We start from the raw sequence: 25,549 nt of genomic DNA on the forward strand, positions 1-25,549 counted from the left end.
ACTATTGGAAATGTTTAAACTTTATTGAAAGGCTGGTTGGCCCCCCACTTTATGAAAAGAATGATATAAAAATGTATTGAATGCAAAACAAAATTGATATGAAAAAAGTCCTAGGTCCCTTTAAAACTTGCTGCAATTTTTATGGTAATTGAAGTTTAGAGACTGTCTCAGACATGTGCATCAGTATTCTCACGTGCTAAGCTGTTCCTGTAAGTTATTTATCCATAAAACTAGATGAAATGTTCATAACATTAAGAATAATATTACTATATAAGACACCCCACTGCTAGATATCACTGAAAGAATTCATGAGGTTTCCTTGCCATAATAACCTGAACAGTTGCTGTAGTTATCTAATTCCATTCATGTCTAGTAATGCATGTGGCTGTTCACCCTCATAAAGCCAGGGCTCCTGAATCAACACTTTGCATTTGGACCCCTAAGCTAGCATATTTCATTCAATATCTGTGGGCTCGCTTCTCTCTTTAAGAAGCACCAAACAATTAAAAGCTTTCAAAAATAGATAAGGATTCAGTTGACACCTCAAATGCACAAGTTTATCATAGAACGGCATAATGTGATTGGTTGAGAGACAAGAAAAACGATCAAGATTTGTAATTTTTCTGGATTTTAAGACATCGCTACGGTCAGCCAACGAATATCTAATGAAATGTGGCAGGAGTCGAACGGCAACTTGTTGACTCAGGACCCCTTGCCTGGGAGGATGGTGTTCTGTTCTTAAAATGAAAACTATGGAACAGTAGATTTACATAAATTTGTAATGTTTAATGTTAAACAGGTATCTACATTGTGTACATTATGATTATAACAGTATTGCACAATCAAAAAGAAAAATGGCATTGGTTCCTCATTACTCAGTCATGCATCATGGATATTACCACATTCTCAAATGTCCTGTAAAAGAAAGCAAATAATAGCAAGGCAAGCAATACGTATAGTTCTAAAAAAAAAAAAACAATAAAATAAAATAAAATTTAAGGAGACAAAATACACCTAATGGAAGATGTATGATCTTAAGGCTGATTAAGAAGATAAATAATTTGTTCATAACTTCACATTTGTAGTAAATACTAAAATGTCTATCATGTAGGTAAAGGATTAAAACAAAAGAGAGAGGTTTTCTTCACTAAATTATACGTCAAGTTAACTCACTGTGATGTAATATTTTCTCCTGGTGTGTAGAAAGGATTACATAACATGTCCACATACGCATTGTGCAATTTTCTGAACATCTGGAAAATACATTACCTCACCATTACTTAATTTCAACAGAATCATGTGATTTCAATAAATATTGATGCAATATGAGGGTTGTCCCAATAAATCATAGGAGGAAAATAATTTAGTTTTTCTTTGCTTATTTTTAATGAGGAGGAATTTCAAGTTTCATGATAATTACACATAAAATAAGAAAATAATGTTAAAAAAAGCATAAAAGTGTTTGTAGGCACAAGAAAGTGAACATAATTTATATTGCATTATAATGCCATCATCATTTTTTTCAGTACGCCTATGAATGAATTACTCTACTTCTTATATGATTCTGTGTGGAGGTGAAAAATACTTTTAAGGATAGTCCTCCGCCAGGATAACTCCAAAAATTAATATTTAATTTGAAATGCATCAAAAAGAAGCTTGAAAATGAATTAATCTTATAAAAACAGTACTCTACTTTTTATATGCCAATCTATATTCTGTGTGGAGGTGAAACTGTCTTTGAATTTCTAAAATATATTTGTTGATTAATTTGCAATTAGAAAATGCACTTTTAATTCTACAATCTTTTTTAAAGAAATTGTGGATAAATTTACATAAACCTTTTTTATATATCTAATTTTATAAACCTGAGGATCGGACTACCTTAACTCTACAATTTTTTGGGACAACCTTTTTAAATATATCTATACATTACTGTCACAGGCACCTGACGTTACTTATATTTTTTATAATAACAAGAAATGTTTGTAAAACACTTATGCCCCCCTCCCCCCAAATTGGAATTTTTCCAAGTCCAAAAGGGCAAAAATGGCGCAATTGTACCCAAAAAAGAAACTGACTTAGATATTCATCTGATAAATCTGTATACTAAATTTCATTTCAGTATGTGTCATGGTTGCCAAGAAAATGAACGGAAACTGCAAATAATTGGAATTTTTCTATGTCTAAGGGGGATAACTCTGTCAAAAATGGTGCAATTGTACCCAAAAAAGAAATTGACTTAGATATTCATCTGATAAATCTGTATACCAAATTTCATTTCAGTATGTGCAACGGTTGCGAAGAAAATGAACGGAAACTGCAAATAATTGGAATTTTTCTAATTCCAAGGGGCATAACTCTGTCAAAAATGGCGCTATCGTAACCAAAACAGAACTTGGCCTAGATAATTCATCTGATATATCTGTATACCAAATTTCATTTCAGTATGCGCAATGGTTGTGAAGAAAATGAACGGAAACGAAGTGGACCAACAGACCAACCGACAGACCGACAGACAGCAGCAAAGCAATATGCCCTCCCTTCTTCGAAGGGGGGCATAAAAATATACCCCCTACCTAATTATTAGGTAGGGGGTATATTTTTATTATTAAAAGAAAAATAAGTAAAGTCAGATGCCTGCAATTACTGTCAGTTATCAGTTTTGAAATACAGTAAAACTTGCTTATAATGAACACACTTATAATGAAATGACAATTACAGCGAAGTGATTTTCACTCCCCATAGCTTTAAATTATATTGTGAACTTATCTGATATAAAGAATTAAAATGTTTATAATCATCCCTGGCACTTTGTTATAAGCATGTTGATCTTTACCATCATCTAAAGCTTGCAATTCTACAAGTATGGCTGTAAACAGCTAGGATAAGGCTACCCATAAAATATCAAACTGTTCAAATTGTAGTAGCTTCTCTGAACTACCTAGATATGACGTCATAATAGAATATGACGTCAAGTCACTGTACACTTGAGCTGACATGATGGGGAAAGTGTCATAATTTTTACATAGCATGTAGATTTATTTTGGGGACTTGTTGTTTAATTCAAGTGTTAGGATTGTTTTTTAAGCTCGAGTGTGCAGTTATGATGTTGAACATTTGAAATTTAAATATCCCTATTCCTTTCGCTGGTCTGATATGCACATATTCAAACAATAGCGAAAAATTATGTGTGAAACACTCCCCTTATACGTCCGTAGACAGAGTTAGAAGTTTTGAATCGTGTTTATATTGGACTGTCACAAATGATATACAAGGACAAATTGAAGATATTCTGTGTGAATCTACGAGAGAAGTATGTCCTCTAACTGAATTTTGCTTGGGGATTGTGTGTAGTTTATCCATTTTTGTACAAATCACGATAAAGAGTGGAAAATACCCCTTCCTATGTTGGTAAGTTTAATTTCTCGTAAAATATTTTCTTAACGAGTAAAAATTAAACCTGTCCCCAGTACTTTCTATGTCCCAGAGATCAGGATGAATTGATCTATGTAACAAACTTTGCACAATATTTTTGTTTTGCACTTGTGCTGAAGCGATTTTTGTGCAACAATTAGGAATATCATAAATCTACGTCACATGATCAACACAGTCATTTGACATCAGAAAAATGCTTTAAAATAAAATCTGATTAAACTATTTTCTCAAGTTGACTGCAATTTCAAACAAGGATTACATATTAAAATTAAAATCTAGCTCAAAATAAAATGTATATTTTTGTTAGGCATTTTAAGCCTTCGGATAGCCTTATCATAACTGCATAAGTAACAAACTAATTTTTAAAATTTTGAGGAGTAGTTTTCCATACTTACACTTCTTATTTCATTGTCCCTTAAACTTGAATTAATGGATTCTACAACAATTACAAATTTCACTTTGGTATTTGTGACATAGCCATATCTAATATTTCAGTTAAGGACACAGAGCAATAATAAAATATATAATTTAATATAAACATAAATTTGAATTAATTTAAAACCTCTGCACAATCCCTTCTTTGTGAGTTGAGGGATGTGTTATTTACTGAGCGCGATTGTAAAGGATACACTTTGTAGTCTTCTGTTGGGTATAACAGTCCAAGGTACAGTTCTCGAAGTTCATTTGTGTTTTTCCCCACGGAGGAAATTTTCTCTTCTACAACATCAAGTGAGGTATGTACAGTGTAGTAGAATTTCAATTCATTATCTGTTGGAATGGTCTTGATAAAAAGTGGGTAGTTCTGAAAAAGAAATGAATACACATGTACATGTATTGCAATAAAAAATAGTTTATTGCCAATCAAAAGCCCCCAGAGAGACATGAAAGGTACATTATTTAGCAGACAAAGGCAGTATAATCAATAAGGAGATGAAATAAAATTGTGTAAAGTAAAATACACAATTACAGGAGGAATTAAAATTACTTTCTATGTAAATTATTGTACAAAAAGCTGTAGTGATAATATTGTTCAGAACTATTCATCCAAATACCTACATAGAATGTCCAATCGTAAAAATGTTTATGTCCTAAAGACCAAGTAAATTAGATACAATATTAGTGAGGCCAGATGGCTTAATTGTCCCTAGACACAACCTAGACAAATTTTATTCTATTAACGGTGTAGAATTATATTACTTGCAATAATGACATGTTTTTTTTCCCTGTTGTATTTTATCTGTTCATTTGATTTCTTATTTTGACTGTATACCAACATGGTGATGTCAATCAATAGAAATTGAAATAAACCACCAAATACATGTCTATCTCAGATGGTTTATATCAATATTACAACATTGGAAACTTCAAAAATTATACTTTTTTTGGAAAATAATCTCAGACTTATGAAAATATATAGACAGACTGATTATGAATTGATAGATTTGCTGCATATGGAAAAAAAAAAGTAAAGAAAAAAGCTCTTAATGTAGTTTCATCAAAAGGTAAGTAACTTAGTGATTGTTTTGTCCGAAAAATGAAAGTAATCAGATTATTGTGCTTCAGGAAAAACAACAACATTACCTCTTTTGCGATGACAGCCACACAAACTGCCATGATGGTGAAACAAAACCGAAAGTAAAACCATTCGTACTGAGAATAATTCGAGGAAGGTAAATATTACATAATGTGATAAAATATGTCAAAATGTTTGGTTTTTAGGTACGCCAAAAAAATGCTTATTATTGTTACAAAAATATAAACGTGATAAAAACTTGATTAGCAGTTGAAATATCATTCTTTTGCATTTTGACACTTTATTTACTTTTACTTTCATTTTGTCTGCAATGGCAGTGAAGAGAGTGGCGGTGATCGGGGCTGGAGCAGCCGGCCTCTGCTCTGTACGTCATCTCAGTGCCAGCCCTGATCTCTTTAGTGTAGTTTGTTTTGAACTAAGCTCTACTGTAGGGGGGACATGGAATTACACGGACAACACAGGGAATGATAAGAACGGTCTACCAATCCAGTCCTCCATGTACAAAAATCTCAGGTCAGTTACATCACGCCCTCTTGAAGTCTCCTTTGTAATTAAGTCTTCTTATTGAATATTAATGGTAAAACAGATACGTGAGCTCTCTGTCTAGCTCCGTTTTCTCTTCCCTTTATTACTATGAATGTTTGGCAAACGGAGGTGGTGTTAATTTGATTAGGTGGAGGAATGGCTTTCATATGATATTTCAGATTGCGCGAGACTGCGGTTCATCAGCAGTTTTATACATAATTTCTGTGGAGGTTGCAATCCGCTTACAGCTAAATATAAAGTCTTATTCAAGGTCATGGAGCAGTTAATTATTGGTGGCACATGCTTGGCAGGATTCAAACCTTTGACCATGTTGACCTTGCAATTCTTAGTTAGACAAGTCAATCGGCCCACTGAACCATTTTTCCATGGAAAATGCAATTAAGAAACAATACAACCATTGAGTTAAGCCTTTCTTTCGAAAATAAAATTGTTTTAAACACAGGACTAAAGCATGGTCAACCCAACTAAGGCCATAATACCAAAACATTCTAGAGTAGATTAATTCTCATGTATCTTCACCTATCCCAAGTGGGTTTTTTTAATGGTCTCATTTTAATCTTGATTATCTCCCATATACAGTGTATTTAATAAGGGACTATGGACAGAATTTCAATACATGTATTGACTGTAGATTATGTATCTGTCCAACTTATTCATTTAATGAATGATCATCGGTAACTGGAAATTCCAGAAGCCCCCCGTTTTTTGGAGAATACCCATACAGGAGGGTAGAAGCCCCAATAAAGTGGTAGAAGCCCCATAAAATTGAATGATTTAGGGTACATAAAACCCTAAGGTGATGTTTAAATGACTTATATTGATATCCGTAAACTTTTATAGCCAATCTTACCTCCGAGTCGACAGAAATCGGGCGCCACTTCTTCTATTCTTCATATACCGTACACCACGCCCGATCTAAAATCGCGATCGCTGAAGTCGTTTCGAGTAAATCATTAGCGTAATCTTGATCAAAAGTGAATAATATAATATATGATTTTTATGTTCAAAAAAAAAAATATGAAAGGAAAGTTAAGACTATAAACGAAGCATTAAATATTTACATATTTCCTAAATGAAATAAAATATGAATTATGATTTAATGTGAACATATGTCATTGCCTACTTGAATACTTTTATACACACTTGTTTGTACCTACCAAAGATAATTTTATATCGAAAATCATTATGGAAAATATGAAAATATTTGTATAGCTGATGATGTGTACTGTCACATAAAAACGTTGTGATTTAACCTGTTGATAGACATTACAGTGAAAATACTAATTGATTGATTTTTTTAATGAATTTAACTAGGCAATTAATCAATTAATAAAGTTCCTTTTTTCTAATTCCAATCATTTATAATATATAATTAATTAATACTAAGTAATTAAGATTAAGTAATTAATCAAGTTGTTAATTTAATTAATTTCTAAGGTATTTAATTTTTTTTGTCTTTCTATTTTTATTTAAATTTGAAATTCAGTATTCATGCATTCATTATTATTTTCCAGTTACTTAGATTTGTTTTTTATTGGTTCTGTTTTATTTGGGGGAGTTCTTTTTTTTTTAATTATTATTTGTGTGTGTGTGTGTGTGTGTGTGTGCAATAAAAATAATTATATTCATTGATATTAGAAAGCAATATGTATCCATTAGAATGAAATTATTAGAATCCAGGTTTATGAAATGAAAAAGTTTCATAAAAATTAAAAGATGTGCATAATTGCTAAGCACTTGTAAAGTGGGTATTATGAGAATATGGTGAGAATATTATTTAAACATCAGCTAGCTGTGTTGTGTTGTTTTGTACTGGGATAGAGAGGCACCCCAGTGTGTGTGTGTACATGCACTATATACACAGCTGTTGACACTTGGTCAAGTTGACAATAAACTCCTTTTGTTCAAACACCTGTTCTCAGCTAGTCTGACCAACCCCCCTCTGGCAGGGCATGTGTATATACACTGATCATTGTTCTTGACTTTCATTATTGAATTGTAAAATAAATGATTTTGTAATATGATCTTCTTTTTAAAACCTGGTGATATGTTTTAAATATAAATTTCATTTTAAGGACGTTAGCACACACATAAGGAAAATATGAATTTTGATAATTTTGATACTAATAATAATGATAAATTAATAAAGACCTTTTCAATTAGTACCTGAATAATATTCATAGTTTCCCTATGTTCCCAGCTCTAGCCACGTGGAGGCCTCCTTAATTGTAGAGCCATGATTTGAATTTTGAAACAAAAATATTAAAGCCAAAGGACCGAAAGATGACCGAAAGATAAAAAGAAAATAAAAAACTTTAAAAAAAAAAACACATTTTATCATTATTCCTAGTCAATCTTTTGTTCATGTAAAAACATATTACAGCCAAATGAAAGTAATTGACAATAAATTAATAATTATAAAAAAAATTAATAGAAAGGAATTTATAATTCAATTAGCAACATTTATAAAAAAAATTATGTTCCTAACCTAACTTAACCTAACACAACACCAAACAGTATTCACTGGTCAGCACCCGTCTGGCGGGGGAGGAATACTGCCTGATACTAACCCTATTCTAAGTTCTAACCTAACACAACACCAAACAGTATTCACTGGTCTGCACCCGTCTGGCGGGGGAGGAATACTGCCTGATACTAACCCTATGCTAAGTTCTAACCTAACACAACACCAAACAGTATTCACTGGTCTGCACCCGTCTGGCGGGGAGGAATACTGCCTGATACTAACCCTATGCTAAGTTCTAACCTAACACAACACCAAACAGTATTCACTGGTCTGCACCCGTCTGGCGGGGGAGGAATACTGCCTGATACTAACCCTACTCTAGAAAAAAATAAATACTTTTCTTTAAGTTCTAACCTAACACAACACCAAACAGTATTCACTGGTCAGCACCCGTCTGGCGGGGGAGGAATACTGCCTGATACTAACCCTATTCTAAGTTCTAACCTAACACAACACCAAACAGTATTCACTGGTCTGCACCCGTCTGGCGGGGGAGGAATACTGCCTGATACTAACCCTATGCTAAGTTCTAACCTAACACAACACCAAACAGTATTCACTGGTCAGCACCCGTCTGGCGGGGGAGGAATACTGCCTGATACTAACCCTATGCTAAGTTCTAACCTAACACAACACCAAACAGTATTCACTGGTCTGCACCCGTCTGGCGGGGGAGGAATACTGCCTGATACTAACCCTACTCTAGAAAAAATAATAATTATACAATTTTAAAAACATTTTTGGGTTCCTGGTTTAAAACTGACTGATTATTGGCCTTTGATCTACTGATCTACTGTATTTTAGATTTTTTGAAAGTTGTAGTCCTGTCCACTTTTTTACGTTTTTGTTGTCCAATCTTTTTACCTAAGGTACGTGGTCTAACTATAGTGGTAGTACCGTCAGTTGATGTAAGCGTCGTTTTATCTGGCGGAATAAAAAGTTTGAATCTTTTGTACAACCTATCCCGTTCGTCCGTCGTTTTGGTCACCCACACTGATTTTGAAACTCTGAAATGTTCATGTGTGTCTACTAGTTTTAATTGTCCTACGCCAACAAGTGATTTTCTAAGGTCTTTAAATTGTGATTCTATAAGTGTTGTCAGTATATTAACCAAATCAAGGAGTGGTTTTGATTTCCAATCAATTGCTTGTTTTAAGACATGATTTAATGACTCAGAATTATTATTTGTCCACGGTTTATCAACAATGTCATGCCTGATGGGGTTGTTGACTTTTTCTTTGAGATTTGGTTGAATTTTTTTGAAATATTTTAGAAATTTTCCTGAAAGGTCCTTTGATAGGTCTTCTATTTGCTCCGAAATGTGATCAAAACAAATACTGTCGTCAGAATTTATCAACCCGTCATCACTGAAAATGAGGTCCAATATTTTTTGTCTGTCTGCCTTGTCTACACTATCATCAACAAGTTTTTGTTTTGTATTTTGATAAAGATGTCTCTTACACAAAATATGGTTTGATTCAGGAAAACATTCAGTAATTGCTTTTACTAGTGCCTTTTCTTCATCTGACCCAAAGATTAATTTTGACTTATCAGTGTCTGAGAGTTTTGTCCTCAAATGAAAGAAGAAATTACTGTATGACTCAAAGTCACTATTGTCATGAATAAATAAAGGTCCAAGAAAGATTGGGGGTTCTTTTGTTTTGTCTTTTGTTACTCTAACTTGTTTATAGCATGTAGCAGTGACATGCATGTCACAAAGATTAAAAGTTTTGTCAACACCTAAAATTGTCTGTCCACTACAACATAAAGTTTTTATGTCATTAATTTGGTCTTCTGTGTATAGGATTAAACAGGGTGCTTTCCCTTGATCTCTAATGACTGACTTGACTAAACTATTGCCAGATGTCACTAAGCTATCTATTTCCCTAATGTGGTCAGCAATATTCCGTCTGTTTGTAACATGTCCAGACTCATTTTGTCGCATCTTTTTGTTGTCATATTTTTTTTTGTCATGTACCTGATGTATACTAGAAGGCCCACTTAGTTCATCATATTTAGCATTTAATTCACTAAACACTTGAAGTGGTTTTTTCTGTTTTAGAAGTTCAGACATTTCCTGCAAGACATTATGTGGCGTACGTACATATTCCTGTTTACGTTTAGAATTTCCATGAGGGGCTAACCCAGGGAATAAGCCTAAATATTCTACCAAAAAAATGTCCCCTGAATTTACCCATGAAACGCGTTTTTTGTAAGAGGAATCCAGTTTTAGGGTTGTATAACAGCGAGTTAAAGTCAAAACCATGGAAGGGTCTGGTTGTGGTTCTAATGGAACATAAGTCAAATTACCCTTAATTTTTTTTCTAAAATGGTAAAGATTCTGTCTAAAAAAAAGTGGTTTATATTCCCCAGATTCTTGTTTCAAGAAATGAGTTTTTGGACAACCAGTTCCTTTTGACCAGGCCCCACATTCATCAGGGAATGAATTTCTTCCACTTTCTACTATGTTGTTATGATTCTGAACAACAAAATACACATTGTTTTTTAAACCCTGAGGAATTGAGGGATGGGCTTTTGAAACAGGGTAAGAAGTGAGAATAGCTAGTAAGTCTTCTTGATTTAAGAAGGATTTGTCTACGCAGCCATTTGCCAATTCGTGAACTGACTCATTATCTATGAATACGGTGTTCTCTACCAATGAATTTTTTATGTAACTGTCAGGAGTTAACGGTACGTTTTGCTCACTTTTAATTTGAGAACGAGGAGTGCTACTAATGTCAAAGGATTCGTCCGATTCATTTTCATCATTATGAATGTCATTGTGGACAGGACCTACCCGGGTTTGCTCACTTTTCACATTGGAATGAGAAGTGCTACTGATATCACAGAATTCATCTGATTCATATTCATCATTTTTGATAGGCGATAAGCCATTTGACTGATTGTGGGCAACAGTTTGTTTGGACTTCTTTTTAGAGTCAGCAGACTCTCTTTATCAATATTTGAGGGAGACAGGTCATGGGAATTGAAATAGTCACAAGTTTGGTCGGTGCTATTCAGGGAGGGGAGATAATCTGTATTTGCTGTAGAATTAGGGGATTCCTGTTTTAGTTTTCCATAAGGATGGTCTAAGCTAGAGGTTGTGTTTGGGGACAAGGGTGGGAATTCTGATAATGATGAAATATCAGGGGAGGCAGTTACATTTGGAGTTGATATATCAATAACATTATTGGCAGCAGGGGACAAGAGGGGAACAAAATGATTTGTTTCAAAGTAGTCAACCGGTTTTGACATACTTGACCACAGAATATGAATTTTGTGCTTGCTTTTGAGGGCCCGGGGATGAAATTCACAGTTTAAAATGGAAACTGATGGGTCAAAAAGACCATTTGCAGATGGAAAGAAGGACTTGATACACCTAGATGTAACTGACGCAGCTGCATGCATAGACCATGCACTTGAAAAATGGTAATTTCTACCACAATCCCTAAGTGACTCCTCATACTTAGGAGCTACATCTGACAACCTATCACTCTTGTGAATGCTTATATAATAATCTCTATGGTAAAACATTTCTAGACAAGTCCTAACCCTGATTTCGGATGCAAGATTTTCATCCCCCTGAATAGCCATGGAAATAGCATTAAATAAACAATTACCATTTCCCCTAACTGACACAGGCACATAATCTGACTTCCCTAACAAATGATTGGCCACATGATCTACCCTCATAGATTTATCAAATTTTGTAGCTTGCGCAGATGGCAAACGTTTCGGTTGTGCACGCATAAAGATTGTTTCCATCCTAACCCCCATCTCAAAGCAGCCAGATCGAATGGCAGATTCTAACCGATTAAGAGACTCATCATAGTCAAAAAACCCCCATTCATTTACACAACATTTAGAACAAATGTAGGGCAAGGTGCATTTTTGCAAATAAATAAAATCAGATTTAGACAATCCCTCACAACTTTGGTGAAACCATCTTTCACAATTGTCACAACCTACATCTTTATAACCATCACAGTTATCGTGGCAAATGCCACATGGATAGTCACAGACAGCTGCAGACATTATCTAACTATTTTGAGCCTTATAAACTCTTTAGGAACTATTGAATTCAAAACTATTGCAACAATTTTTAAAGCCAACTGGAATTTTGTAGTTAAATAATTGAACAAAAGCACTATTCTATTTAGTTCAAATGTAACAGCACTGAGGAGCACTAGTCTTAAGTCAGATTAAACTATCTTACCCAAATGGAGACCATTCAGAGGAGAAAAACCTGTGTGATACAATTCAAAAATGCAACTCTATATATATCAGAAATACGGGTAAGTTAGTGTCATGCCATGGACATGCCAAGGACTTGCGGGGATGACCTTGGCGCATACCAGGAACACATAAGGGAGCTGAAGCCAACCTGCCAGATACAAGACAGGGACTTACAAGGGGGCTGAAGCCCACCTGCCAGATACAAGATAGGAACCTCTCTCTCTCTCCCTCTCTCTCTCTCTCATATAGTAGAATTTTTAATTAATAAATATTAATTTTTTTATTTAATTAACAAATAATTTACTATGAAAACAAATACTTTAAATAATAATCAATACATGTTGGAAGGAATAGAAGACTTACTATAGTATATTTCTTTTTAAAATTATAAGCAAAACTTTTTACTTATGTTTGAAAAAAAAAGATTAAACCATTTTTAATACATTTTTAAGTCAATTTGTATTGTGTTATATATTTTTGATAATGTAATAAATTATATTTTTGGTAAATACAAATTCCTTAATTTTGTCTTAACGTGGAGAAAGAGAGGTAAGTCTAAGATGAAATGTCTATTAATGTAAGAAAACAAATTAACTTTCTAAACATCTGTTGTAATTAGCAAGCTAACATTTCTGATTATAGAAGTTAATTTGTTTCAAATTATAAGACTAGTGAAATCACTGAGAATCCTTAATTGGCACTGACATCAAAGTGATATTTTATTTAGAATAATTATATTAATTATAATTAGTGTAAACGGTAAGCTGAAACCAACACAATCTATGTATAATTAGCACTTACTTCAAAGTGAAAACATTTGACTTTTGACAATTACTCAAATTAAAAGTATGTTTAAAAGGAAACCTGAGCATAGGCACATCAGTCTTACTTGACAACCTCAACAGAACTAGTGCTCTGTATCCTCTGCCTTAAAAATTTTTTATTTGCCAAATTTATTTCAATAAATTTGTCATTGCTAATCATGTCTTCTCTTACAGGCCCATTTCTTATTGCAGGTCATTCCCAGGCTAAGTATTTCCATCAGTATTTATCTTTGTCTAATGTTGATGTTTTGTCTTTTTCAGGATTTCAGGTCCATCAGATGTTTGAGAAGATGAAACCCACCGTCCACAGGTATCCAGTGGTTGTGCTGCATCTTGGTGCCAACGACCTTTCCCGTGGTTTATCTGTGAGGACCATGCTGAGGGAGTTCCAGGCCCTGACCAGCAGCATATGGACGACCAACCCATCTGCCCACATCCTCCTGTCCGGTGTGCTTCCGAGAGCCGAGAACAACTTTCCAGGGGCCTTGCCAAGACCTGACTTCCTGATGGACTTCAACGCGAGGGCCAGCCAGCTCAACCGACACCTAGCATTCCTGTCTACAAGATTCCATCAACTACATTATGTTGGCCACCCTTCGTTCGTGCAGCATGGGGAGATTGAACGACATCTACTCAGCAGAGATGGACTTCACCTGAGCAGAAAGGGGACCGCCACCGTCATCCGAAACATCGAGAGGGCCATTCAGCACCTGGACGTCACCTCACCACCAGCCTCACCACCTGCATCACCACCTGCATCACCACCAGCCTCACCACCTGCATCACCACCAGCCTCACCACCAGCATCTCCAGAATCACCATACAGGACAGCTCTACTCTCATCACCAATTGTGAAGACACCAACCACCGAGACACCTACCCTGACCATCAGCAAGGAAGAGGATTGGCCGCTGCTACCCACAGCTCGGCCATCAGGTTCTATCTTGTCTTGTTTTTCACCTCCTCCTCACACCTCATCTCCTCCCTCACCTCCTCCTCGCACTGCATCTGCTCCCTCTCCTCCTCCTCGCACTGCATCTGCTCCCTCTCCTCCTCCTCGCACTGCATCTCCTCCCTCTCCTCCTCCTCGCACTGCTTCTCCTCCCTCTCCTCCTCCTCGCACTGCATCTGCTCCCTCTCCTCCTCCTCGCACTGCATCTGCTCCCTCTCCTCCTCCTCGCACTGCATCTGCTCCCTCACCTCCTCCTCGCACTGCATCTCCTCCCTCACCTCCTCCTCGCACCGCATCTCCTCCCTCTCCTCCTCCTCGCACTGCATCTGCTCCCTCACCTCCTCCTCGCACCGCATCTCCTCCCTCTCCTCCTCCTTGCACTGCTTCTCCTCACTCAGCATCTCCTCCTCCTGTCACAGCATCTATTAAACATCCAACTGCAAGCTCCTCTCCTGTTCCAAATCCAAATCCCAGCTCTCCCATCTACTTCAAGGGAGAGCACCATATCCTCTCAAACTTCTATCCATGTGTTCTAATGTACCAGGGTCTTATATTTCAGAGTTCGGAACATTTGTATCAATACTTAAAAGCTGTCGAGCACTCTGACCCCTATTTGGCAAACCAAATTCAAAACGCTCCGACAGCTAAAATAAGTAAACAAATTTCAAAACTTGTAAATACCACCTCTCATTGGCATTCAATCAAAAACAAAATTATGCTAAAAGTTTTGGCTATTAAATTCAACCAATGTGCTGAGTTCAAAAAATACCTTCTCAGCACAAACAAAAGGGTACTGATGCATAATGTTGCGGACTCATATTGGGGCACTGGTTGCAATGGCAAAGGTAAAAACATTCAAGGTAAACTCCTAATGCATTTTAGGCATAAAATGGCCAATGCATCCAGTGCTCCATCAGTAAGTTCCCCTACAGTTCCAGCACCCATCACAACAGCAGCTTCATCAATTCCTCACCCTGTATCCGTACCAAGTCCTCCAGCAGCTCCTTCAACTATTTCCCCAATTACAATGCACCCTGTACCTGTCCAAGTTCCTGCATCAGCTTCGTCAATTCCAGCGCCCATCCCTACTGCAGCTTCACCAATTCCTCCTGCTTCAGCTCCGTCAATTGCACCAGCTACAAGCCATCATGTACCCACCCTGAGTCCTTCAGCAGCTCCCTTAATTACTCTCCCAACAGCTCCTACAACAGCTTCCTCTGTAGAAACCCCTACATCTCCTCAGTCACCTGGTCCATCTATTACTTATTCAGAAAGAATTGCGGTAATTGGGCAAAATCATGTGCTAGAAGTAGGGAATAGTGTAGCAAATGGTTCTGTGAATTTTAAGTTGCCAAATAATTATTGCGTTCAATTTTTTAGTGACATAGATACTACAACAAAAAGCTTTATTTATAGTCAATCTTTCGGAAGAGCAGTTGAATTTTGTCCAACAAAAGTGTTTCTACAAGTGGGAGAAAAAGATATAAATTCATCTTCTGTGTCAGAAATAGTGTTAGGAATCCAAAACATTATTGAAAAACTGTTAAGAAATGACGCGGTTCAAAAAATATTTATTGGAAGTCTGTTTAGGCAAATGATTTGTGGAACCATGGATCCAGGAAAGTACAATTCTACGGTTTTTGACATAAATAACACACTACGAAGGAAATATGGAAATTCTCAGAATGTGATATTTTGGAGATGTAGGGGTTTAATGAATTCAAATAAAAACATTTGGCATGTCAATGGGATTAGTTTGAACAGAGAGGCAATGGAAATTTTTAGTCGACAGATTCAACTGGCAATGAAATGTAAAATTACATAAAATACCTATGCTTGGAGATGATAAAAGATTTTCAGTTCACTTTCAACCACTCAATTCTTTCATAGTTAAAATTCAATAAAAACTGTTATTTTATTTTGTGGTTTTTTTTTTTTTTTTTACTTTACTTTTTTTTTTTTAAAAAATTTTTTTAAATCATATTTGTTTTAATTTAAAGACAATTAAAAATATAAACAACTGATGTGAAATATTCTAAAAATCTGATTTTTTTTCTAAAAAAAGAACTTAGAAAGGATACTTTGAAATAAACTATTTATATACAGTGTATTTGAAACTTGATATTTGAAAATTGATATTAATTTACTAATTTCTTTCCAGGTTTCAGTGTTTTCATACTTTAACATTTAAGTAATTATTACTTTCATTTTTAATTATTATTGTTGCTTTGGACTCTAAATTCAGACTTTCTCTAAAATCTTAAAAACTTAAATTATGGCTCTACAAAAAAGGAGGCCTCCACGTGGCTAGAGCTGGTAACATTGGGATAATATGAATTAAAATACACAAATTCATATTATCTTAATGGCTAACGTCCTTAATTTTTTTTAAATATGTATTACATAATATTTTCTACATATCTTGCATAAAAAACATTTTAAAATTAAAATAAATTATTTTAACTTTATCTATACGATGATAAACAGCAGCTCGCTTCGAATTTAGATCGGGCGTGGTGTACGGTAAAACAGTATTAGCGCCCGATTTCTGTCGACTCGGAGGTAAGATTGGCTATAAAAGTTTACGGATATCAATATAAGTCATTTAAACATCACCTTAGGGTTTTATGTACCCTAAATCATTCAATTTTATGGGGCTTCTACCACTTTATTGGGGCTTCTACCCTCCTGTATGGGTATTCTCCAAAAAACGTGGGGCTTCTGGAATTTCCAGTCACCCAATGATCATGCATAAATCTCCTTTTTATGTCACATTGGTTTGGTGACGAGTGGGTTCGCCCCAATTACACGTTCACTCCGAGTGGTTTCGCGGTGTGTGGTTTCACCCCGTTTAAACTACAGGTAATAAATTTAATAATTTATGACTATATATGTATATTGAATAGGGTTACTTTCAAAACAACGAAATTAAATACTCACAAAACTATTTTAGATGGCAAATCAAGGAAATTTTATCTTTAACACAGCAGTAATATTATAATTAAATAACATTCAATAAATTATCTGATATAGAATGAAATAGATAAATAAACAAATAAACAGGGCCTAAATAAATAAATTTATTCAATAATCCCCTATAATTTTTTAGTTTAACAAAAAAAATTCTTACAGTTTATTGATGGATACATCAATGGATACAGCTACATGTAGCCATTGTTAAAAAAAAAAAATGGTCAGTATATTGAATAAAACTTTCGTATATAACATGTAAAAAGCACGAAGGCCCTTTCATCCTTAATTTTTACTAAGTTGCTCATCATTACCCATCAAGCAGACATTAATCAATTATGTTAATATTATGGGTAAACCTAATCGGGGCGAATCCACTCAGCGCGAACAAGTAAAAGGGGTGAAACCACTCAGAGTGAACAAGGAATCGGGGTGAAACCCCCCGCATTCCATTGGTTTGTGTGTATGCAATTTACCTTATTGATAAATGTGTTTACCAATTTGTTATTTCAAATTTTTATTTGAGCGAAGATGGTCATAAATGTATTAATAATGACTCCAATGAACAATTAGGCTTGGAATAGAAAGCCTTAGAAAAAAATAAATGTTTATTATGTGTGATTTCAATCTCCTGTGACATGCAGAGAGCTCAGTTGGTAGAGCATTTGACTGGAAATTCAGCGGCCTATATTCGAATCTCGGTTTGGTCTGCTGCATTTTTCTCCTCTCCTGTTACGTTTGGTGCCGTGCCATGCCTTGGAACTAACAGGTGAAAGACCTGCCAGGGATGAGCCTGGATTGGTATCTTCTGAGGCTGAAGACCTTAAAGGAGGGAGGAATGTGGCGGTCAGATGGATTTCGATCTCCAGTGGCCAGATAGTACAGTTGGTAGAGCACCTGACTGGAGATTCAGTGGTTGGGTCATCTGCATTTCTTTTCCAGAATTGTTAAACATTTGATGCCATTATTTATATTCCTAGACCATGACCCTCTGTAATAAAATCTAACATATCTCGGATTTTATTTTTAGGACTAATTTACCAAAAGAGGTCATGGCTTTCCCACACTTTCCTTTCAAAACTTCTTTGCCTTCATATATAACACACGAGTCTGTGTTAGAGTACCTGAAAAGTTACACCGACCACTACAACCTTCATAAACACATCAAGGTAAGTCAACATTCTACAGGCTTTGAAATCTACCCTACACAATAAATGTATATCATGTAGATTTAGAAATCTACCCTACACACGAACTGTGTATTGTATAAACTTAGAAATCTACTCACACAATAAAGGATAGAAATCACTCTACACAATAGATGTAAATTGTATAAGTCTAGAAATCTACTCTACACAATAGATGTATATTGTATAGGTCTAGAAATCTACTCTACACAATAGATGTATATTGTATAGGTCTAGAAATCTACTCTACACAATAGATGTATATTGTATAGGTCTAGAAATCTACCGGTCACAATAGATGTATATTGTATAGGTCTAGAAATCCCTCTACACAATAGATGTATATTGTATAGGTCTAGAAATCTACTCTACACAATAGATGTATATTGTATAGGTCTAGAAATCTACCATTCACAATAGATGTATATTGTATAGGTCAAGAAATCAACTCTACACAATAGATGTATATTGTATAGGTCAAGAAATCTACCCTACACAATAGATGTATATTGTATAGGTCTAGAAATCTACTCTACACAATAGATGTATATTGTATAGGTCTAGAAATCTACTCTACAGAATAGATGTATATTGTATAGGTCTAGAAATCTACCATTCACAATAGATGTATATTGTATAGGTCAAGAAATCTACCATTCACAATAGATGTATATTGTATAGGTCTAGAAATCCCTCTACACAATAGATGTATATTGTACAGGTCTAGAAATCCCTCTACACAATAGATGTATATTGTATAGGTCTAGAAATCTACTCTACAGAATAGATGTATATTTTATAGGTCTAGAAATCCCTCTACACAATAGATGTATATTTTATAGGTCTAAAAATCCCTCTACACAATAGATGTATATTGTATAGGTCTAGAAATCCCGATACACAATAGATGTATATTGTATAGGTCTTGAAATTTACCCTACACAATAGATGTATATTGTATAGGTCTAGAAATCTACTCTACACAATAGATTTATATTTTATAGGTCTAGAAATCAACTCTACACAATAGATGTATATTGTATAGGTCTAGAAATCTACTGTAACAATAGATGTATATTGTAAAGGTCTAGATATCTACTCTACACAATAGATGTATATTGTATCCCTCTACACAATAGATGTATATTGTATAGGTCTAGAAATCTACTCTACACAATAGATGTATATTGTATAGGTCTAGAAATCTACCCTTCACAATTGATGTATATTGTATAGGTCTAGAAATCCCTCTACACAATAGATGTATATTGTATAGGTCTAGAAATCTACTCTACACAATAGATGTATATTGTATAGGTCTAGAAATCTACCATTCACAATAGATGTATATTGTATAGGTCAAGAAATCTACCATTCACAATAGATGTATATTGTATAGGTCTAGAAATCCCTCTACACAATAGATGTATATTGTACAGGTCTAGAAATCCCTCTACACAATAGATGTATATTGTATAGGTCTAGAAATCTACTCTACAGAATAGATGTATATTTTATAGGTCTAGAAATCCCTCTACACAATAGATGTATATTGTATAGGTCTAGAAATCCCTCTACACAATAGATGAGTATTGTATAGGTCTAGATGAGTATATTGTATAGGTCTAGAAATCTACTCTACACAATAGATGTATATTGTATAGTTCTAGAAATTTACCCTACACAATAGATGTATATTGTATAGGTCTAGAAATCCCTCTACACAATAGATGTATATTGTATAGGTCTAGAAATCTACCGTTCACAATAGATGTATATTATATAGGTCTAGAAATCTACCCTACACAATAGATGTATATTGTATAGGTCTAGAAATCTACCTTACACAATGTATAATATCATATAGGCATAGAAATCTACCCTACACAATAAAGGATAGAAATCTTTCTTACACAAGAAATTAATATTATACAGGATAGAAAACTACCCTACACACACAATAGATATTTATTGTATAGGTTTAGAAATCTACCCTTCATAATAGATGTGTCCATCTTCACTAGCCAAGGGTTTTCAGCCAAGCCAAAATTTACACTAGATTTTGGATCGGACACCCTTGGCTAGCAAGGATGATGTGTATCATATAGACTAAGAAATGTACCTTGTATATTGTATGGGCAATAGATGCACATGTAAATCATACATACTAAATATCTACCCTACACAATTTATCATCCTACACAATATATCATAGAGACTTAGAGGACAAATTCACAGTGCACCTGATTAAGTGTATCTTTATATAACAGAGGCTTTACATCTACTATACCCAAGATTAGGTGTATCCTAGAGGCTCTGAATTCTACCATATGTCAGGTTAGATGTATCTAATAGACTTGGAAATATAACATGCAGAAGATTAGGTGTATCCCAAAACCTTTTAAAAATCTGACATACACATTACTACAATTCAATCATATTCAAAATAACATGTCTATTGCAATAATATTTAATTATTATGACAGCTGAATACAATGGTAACCACTGTGAAATCAAGACCATGTGATGGAGACAAGGAATTCTGGGATATATCGTACTGTGCTGTAGACGATCAGAGCAATGTTCACAGAGAAGAGTTTGATGCTGTTATGGTGTGTAATGGGTAAGCTTATTTCATTATTATACCCCCGCAAACGAAGTTTAGGGGGGTATATTGGAATCACCATGTCTGTCTGTCCGTCTGTCTGTAGACAAGATTTTGTCCGGACCGTTTCTCAGAAACTATTGGATGGATTTGTCTGAAAATTTGTACACTTATTATTCACCATATGAAGGTGTGCACCTGGTATTTTCATCATGATTGGATGATTTTTCTGCATTTTACAGGCATTTTTTCTTCTTTATTTTGTTGTTTTGTTTGGCTCATAACTAGAAAACTATTAGACTTACAATCATCAAACTTGGCCAATTTATGCATCTTGGGTAGAAGGTGTGTCATGACCTATTTCAAGGTCACTGTGACCTTTAATTAAAGTGAAATTTAAAAAAATAACTGTCTTTTACTATTGAATTAAACAATCCCAAAAAATGTAAGAATGTTGCAGTATCCCTATTTAAAACATGTTAAATTAAGAAAATATTTTTTTTATTATATACTTTACAGCAATCCATAACAAATGTTATTTTATAAGAGAAAATCTACCTCTCCCAAGGGTATAATTATGAAGCACTGGTCAAGGAGAATTTTGATAACAGAAAATTGCATGTCAAATTAGAGAGAAATTAATTAGTGTAGTGTAAGGGGCTACTTTGTAGAACATTTCTGATCAAGAACTTGTTATCTGTCTCTTGGGAACTGGGCTAAGGAATCAGCCTTAAATAGTTAAACCGGCCTTAAGATCCATTCATCCCTTGATAGCAATTAGTGGGCATGCATCCAGTCAAAGATTAATTAATGAGTTCTATGTAGGGAAGCTTAAGCTGTCTCAATCATTTATGTTAGAGCATATCTCTGATCAAGGAGCTCTTATCTGTGTCCTTTGGGAATTAGACAGAAGAACTGCTGGTCAGTTTAAATAGCATTTGTCATTTGATGGCCAGTCTCCTATTTCTAAAATCAATTTGGTATAGATCAAGTTTTTAAGACATATTAGTTAAATTGATATATTTTTTTATTGTTGAAAATATCAAGTGACCAATTTCAGATCATCATGTCCCACATGAAAGACATGTGCATATGTGTATGTTTGTGGAGGAGGGGCATTTGTCAAGCTATAATGCAACCAGTTGATGATTATTTGTTATAATTAAAGCTTGCACCACAGGAGATGTTTAAACAATTATTATAAGGAATGGAAAAATCCCCTTAAAGGTTGACATGATTTTCTTGCACTCTAAACTGTTTATAATAATTGAATGAACAATATTTGATGGGAGTATCATGCTGAGGCTGACTGCACTTTATTATTTTTAAAATGAATTTGATATAAATTTATATAGATTAATTTGATTCTGTATAATGTTTTTTTCAACAATCAATTTGCAGAGTACCATGACAAATAGTTGCAATTTATTTTTTCAATGAAATAAAAAAAAATATTACAATGTATTAGTTTTGATGTTTTATTTGGTTGCACCTCAGTTTCATTAATAAAAAAAAAATATAATGAGCACTCAAATTGTTTCTAAGAAAATAGTGAACACCTCTTAATAGATCCATAAATATTTGTAAATTTGCACCTACTCTGAAAAATCCAGCGGGGGTATTTGTCCCTATTGGACAGTTCTAGTCCTAACATTAAATATGATAAGCTAAAGCTAAAGATGTCACACCTAACAAACAAACGCTCACACATGGACATTCACACATGACAAAACAAATGTAATCACACATAATAGAAAAAAATAAAACATTACATGTACTTACACTAGTTACATAAGCAACAAAAAAAGCAATTTTATACAAAGTATGGAGCACTTCCCTCTTTAGCATATTAAAAGAATGAATAGAATTGAACACAGACATAAATAGGAAAAAAATAAGTAGTTGATACAGTGTTATTCAGTTAATAAGAGAGAGATTAAGCAAACTAACGTACATGCACATTATACCAAGGATTTGCCTATACATGTACATATTATACATCTCTAAAACAATGAAATCATGTACAAGTAATTTGAACTTGAATTTTACACATGTTATAAGTAGGTCTGCTATACCTCTTTTACATATAATGTACATTATCTACTTTTCAAATTACAGTATACTAAAGTATATATTTTATTTTATATTTCAGGCATTATTCCCTCCCTTTGTATCCCACAATTCCTGGCATGGAAAGCTTTCAGGGTCAGGTGATCCACAGCCATAACTACAGGAGTCCTGAGATGTTCCGGGACAAAAGAGTGGTGTGTCTGGGAGCTGCAGCGTCAGGACAGGATATCGCCATCGATGTCTCGCGGGAAGCCAAAATGGTACGCTTCAGAATGTGTAATTATAAATTACCGGTATTTTTTAAATACATGTAAATAACTAGAGTTACATGTATTTGTAGTCTGTGTGTGCTGTTTTTTTAATTCTAAAGCAATAATATTGTTTATCTCAATGAAAAATTAATATTCAGAATTACTGTGCCTTCAGTTTGTTTAATATTTGCATGAAAGTGTTACATTTAATATAAAAATCTTTATCTTGACATTTAAATGGCTCTCATTATTAGCCTCAAGACCTGAAATAAGGGATGTTTTTCTAGGTTACACTTCTACACAAGGTGATAATTAATTGGCAATTGATCATGTTGTTTTCTGTCTGCTCTAGTTAACATTTAACCTTGAAAACTCAAACTCTTGACCTCTCGAAGCTTTTTCTCTTTCCCGCAGACTTCCAAGCATCAAGAGTTACCTGAAGAGAGTTACTCCTTAATAACGACGTTCGATCCTGATATTTAAAGTCTTAAACTTTTTTTGCCAAGTATATTTTCAGTTTCTACCTACATAGCTTAATTAAAATTCAAATCAAAAAATTAAAGCTTTTGGCACTTTTTATGACCTTATTGCACTGAAATTTATTGCACTGAAATTTATTGCACTGAAATTTATTGAAATTTATTGAAATTTATTTATTGAAATTTATTACTTGAATGGAATTTAATCGCGGTTTTTTTCATTGAATATAGTTAAATTTGCACTGTAGAATTCAGATTTAATGTAAGAACTTATAAATGATGCAGAATTTTAGAAATACAGGACCTGACCAAAATACTCTCAAAATCTCAGGATCGAAGATCGAACGTCCTTAAAGCCACTTTTTAGCTCACATGAGCCGAACCACTGGGCCAATTTTAACCAAGCTTGGTACAAAGCATCCTTGGATGAAGGGTAGTTGAAATTGTTGAAATGAAGGGCCAAATCCCCTCACAAGGGGAGATAATCAAGAAAAGACAAAAAATAAGGTGGAGTCATTAAAAATTCTTCTTAAGAACCACTGGGCCAATTAAACTTATGTGGAAGCATTCTGGGGTAGTGTAGATTCTAAATTATTCAAATCATGACCCCTTGGGTTGGGCGGGGCGAAAATAGGGAATCAAAGTTTTACTTAGAATTATATAGGAAAAATCTTTAAAAATCTTCTTCTCAAGAACCTCTGGGCCAGAAAAGCTGAAACTTATGTGGAAGCATCCTGGGGTAGTGTAGATTCTAAATATTCAAATTATGACCCATGGGGTAGGTTGGGGTCACAACAGGTATTACAAAGGGGAAATCTGGTAAAGAACAGCATGGTCAAAGCTACTCAGGTGAGCGATGTGGCCCATGGGCCTCTTATTTTTATGATCATGATCTTAACTTTGTTAAAAACCCTTTTTTTTATTTTATGTTCCACCATTTATTAAGTGTGAGGAGTTGTCATTTTACAGGTGTGCTTGAGCCACAATAAACCTCCCCTACAGACCTATCTCCCAGACAATGTACAACAAAAGCCAGGGATTCGGGAGTTAGGGGCTAATTCTGTCACATTTAACAACGGTGACGAGGTCCAGATTGACGTCCTTCTCCTGTGTACAGGATATCACTATCACTTCCCCTTCCTCTCTGCGGACTGTCAGGTCCAGATCTCAGATGAGAGAATCACCCCACTGTACAAGCATTTAATCCACATCGATCACCCCACTATGGCTTTCATAGGAATTCCTAAGACAATCTGTCCATTTCCACAATTTGATGTTCAAGTGCGATTCTTTTTGTCTTCTTTATCGGGAAAATTCAAACTTCCGTCAGGAGAAGAGATGAGGCGGGATACGGAGAGTGATTTTGAGAGGAGGTTGGCTGTGGGATTCCCCCCGCGGTATGCCCATGTCCTTGGGCCCAGACAGTGGGAATATAACGACGAGCTAGCTGAGTTAGCGGGGGTGGAGCTCATTCCCAGGGTTGTCCAGAATCTTTATGACTATGTCCATGAGACCAGAGTTAAAGACATTGTACACTACAAAGACATAAACTATAAACTTGTTGATTCTGAAACTTTTAGAAATTCAGTAAAGGAGTCCTGATTCCTGAAGAGAATAAAATTGGAAAATTCAGAAGTCTATTACTGTTAAGTGTTAATGACTTTTTAATAAAATTTTGTTTTTAGTCTTATACAAAGAACTGGGAAGTCCCTGTATTGTTTTACTGTCTACCTCCAGCTCAGGTTTCAAGTGTACATGTATTATATTTGAATGATTTTTAATAACCCCCACAAATAAAGTTTTTATTTGATGGGGGTATGTAGGACTCAACTAGTCTGTCTGTCTGTCCATCTATCTGTCTGTGCAATTTTGTCCAGGCCTAAAACTTTGTAATTGAGAATCACTGGAAGCTCATACTTAAAAAAAAGAATAA

General features: G+C 34.7%; 2 protein-coding genes across 2 annotated transcripts; one reads left to right on the forward strand and one right to left on the reverse strand.

Annotated features, from left to right (window-relative positions):
- Window positions 1-765: 765 nt before the first annotated feature.
- LOC134244793 (trafficking protein particle complex subunit 2-like protein) lies at window positions 766-5,114 on the reverse strand. The gene is made up of 5 exons (XM_062727034.1): window positions 5,017-5,114; window positions 4,065-4,237; window positions 3,831-3,918; window positions 1,174-1,253; window positions 766-915 (listed from the first exon to the last, which is right to left on the reverse strand). The coding sequence occupies exons 1-5, from the start codon at window positions 5,047-5,049 to the stop codon at window positions 876-878; spliced, it is 414 nt and encodes a 137-aa protein (XP_062583018.1). The 5' UTR covers window positions 5,050-5,114; the 3' UTR covers window positions 766-875.
- A 41-nt stretch (window positions 5,115-5,155) lies between these two features.
- On the forward strand, window positions 5,156-25,549 carry LOC134244790 (uncharacterized). The gene is made up of 5 exons (XM_062727030.1): window positions 5,156-5,482; window positions 18,055-18,193; window positions 20,698-20,834; window positions 22,969-23,146; window positions 24,586-25,549. The coding sequence occupies exons 1-5, from the start codon at window positions 5,280-5,282 to the stop codon at window positions 25,216-25,218; spliced, it is 1,290 nt and encodes a 429-aa protein (XP_062583014.1). The 5' UTR covers window positions 5,156-5,279; the 3' UTR covers window positions 25,219-25,549.

This window comes from Saccostrea cucullata, unplaced genomic scaffold (genome assembly GCF_032062105.1).
Source record: "Saccostrea cucullata isolate Sc308-1 unplaced genomic scaffold, CSIRO_AGI_Scuc_v1 ctg249, whole genome shotgun sequence".
Classification (NCBI taxonomy): domain Eukaryota; kingdom Metazoa; phylum Mollusca; class Bivalvia; order Ostreida; family Ostreidae; genus Saccostrea; species Saccostrea cuccullata.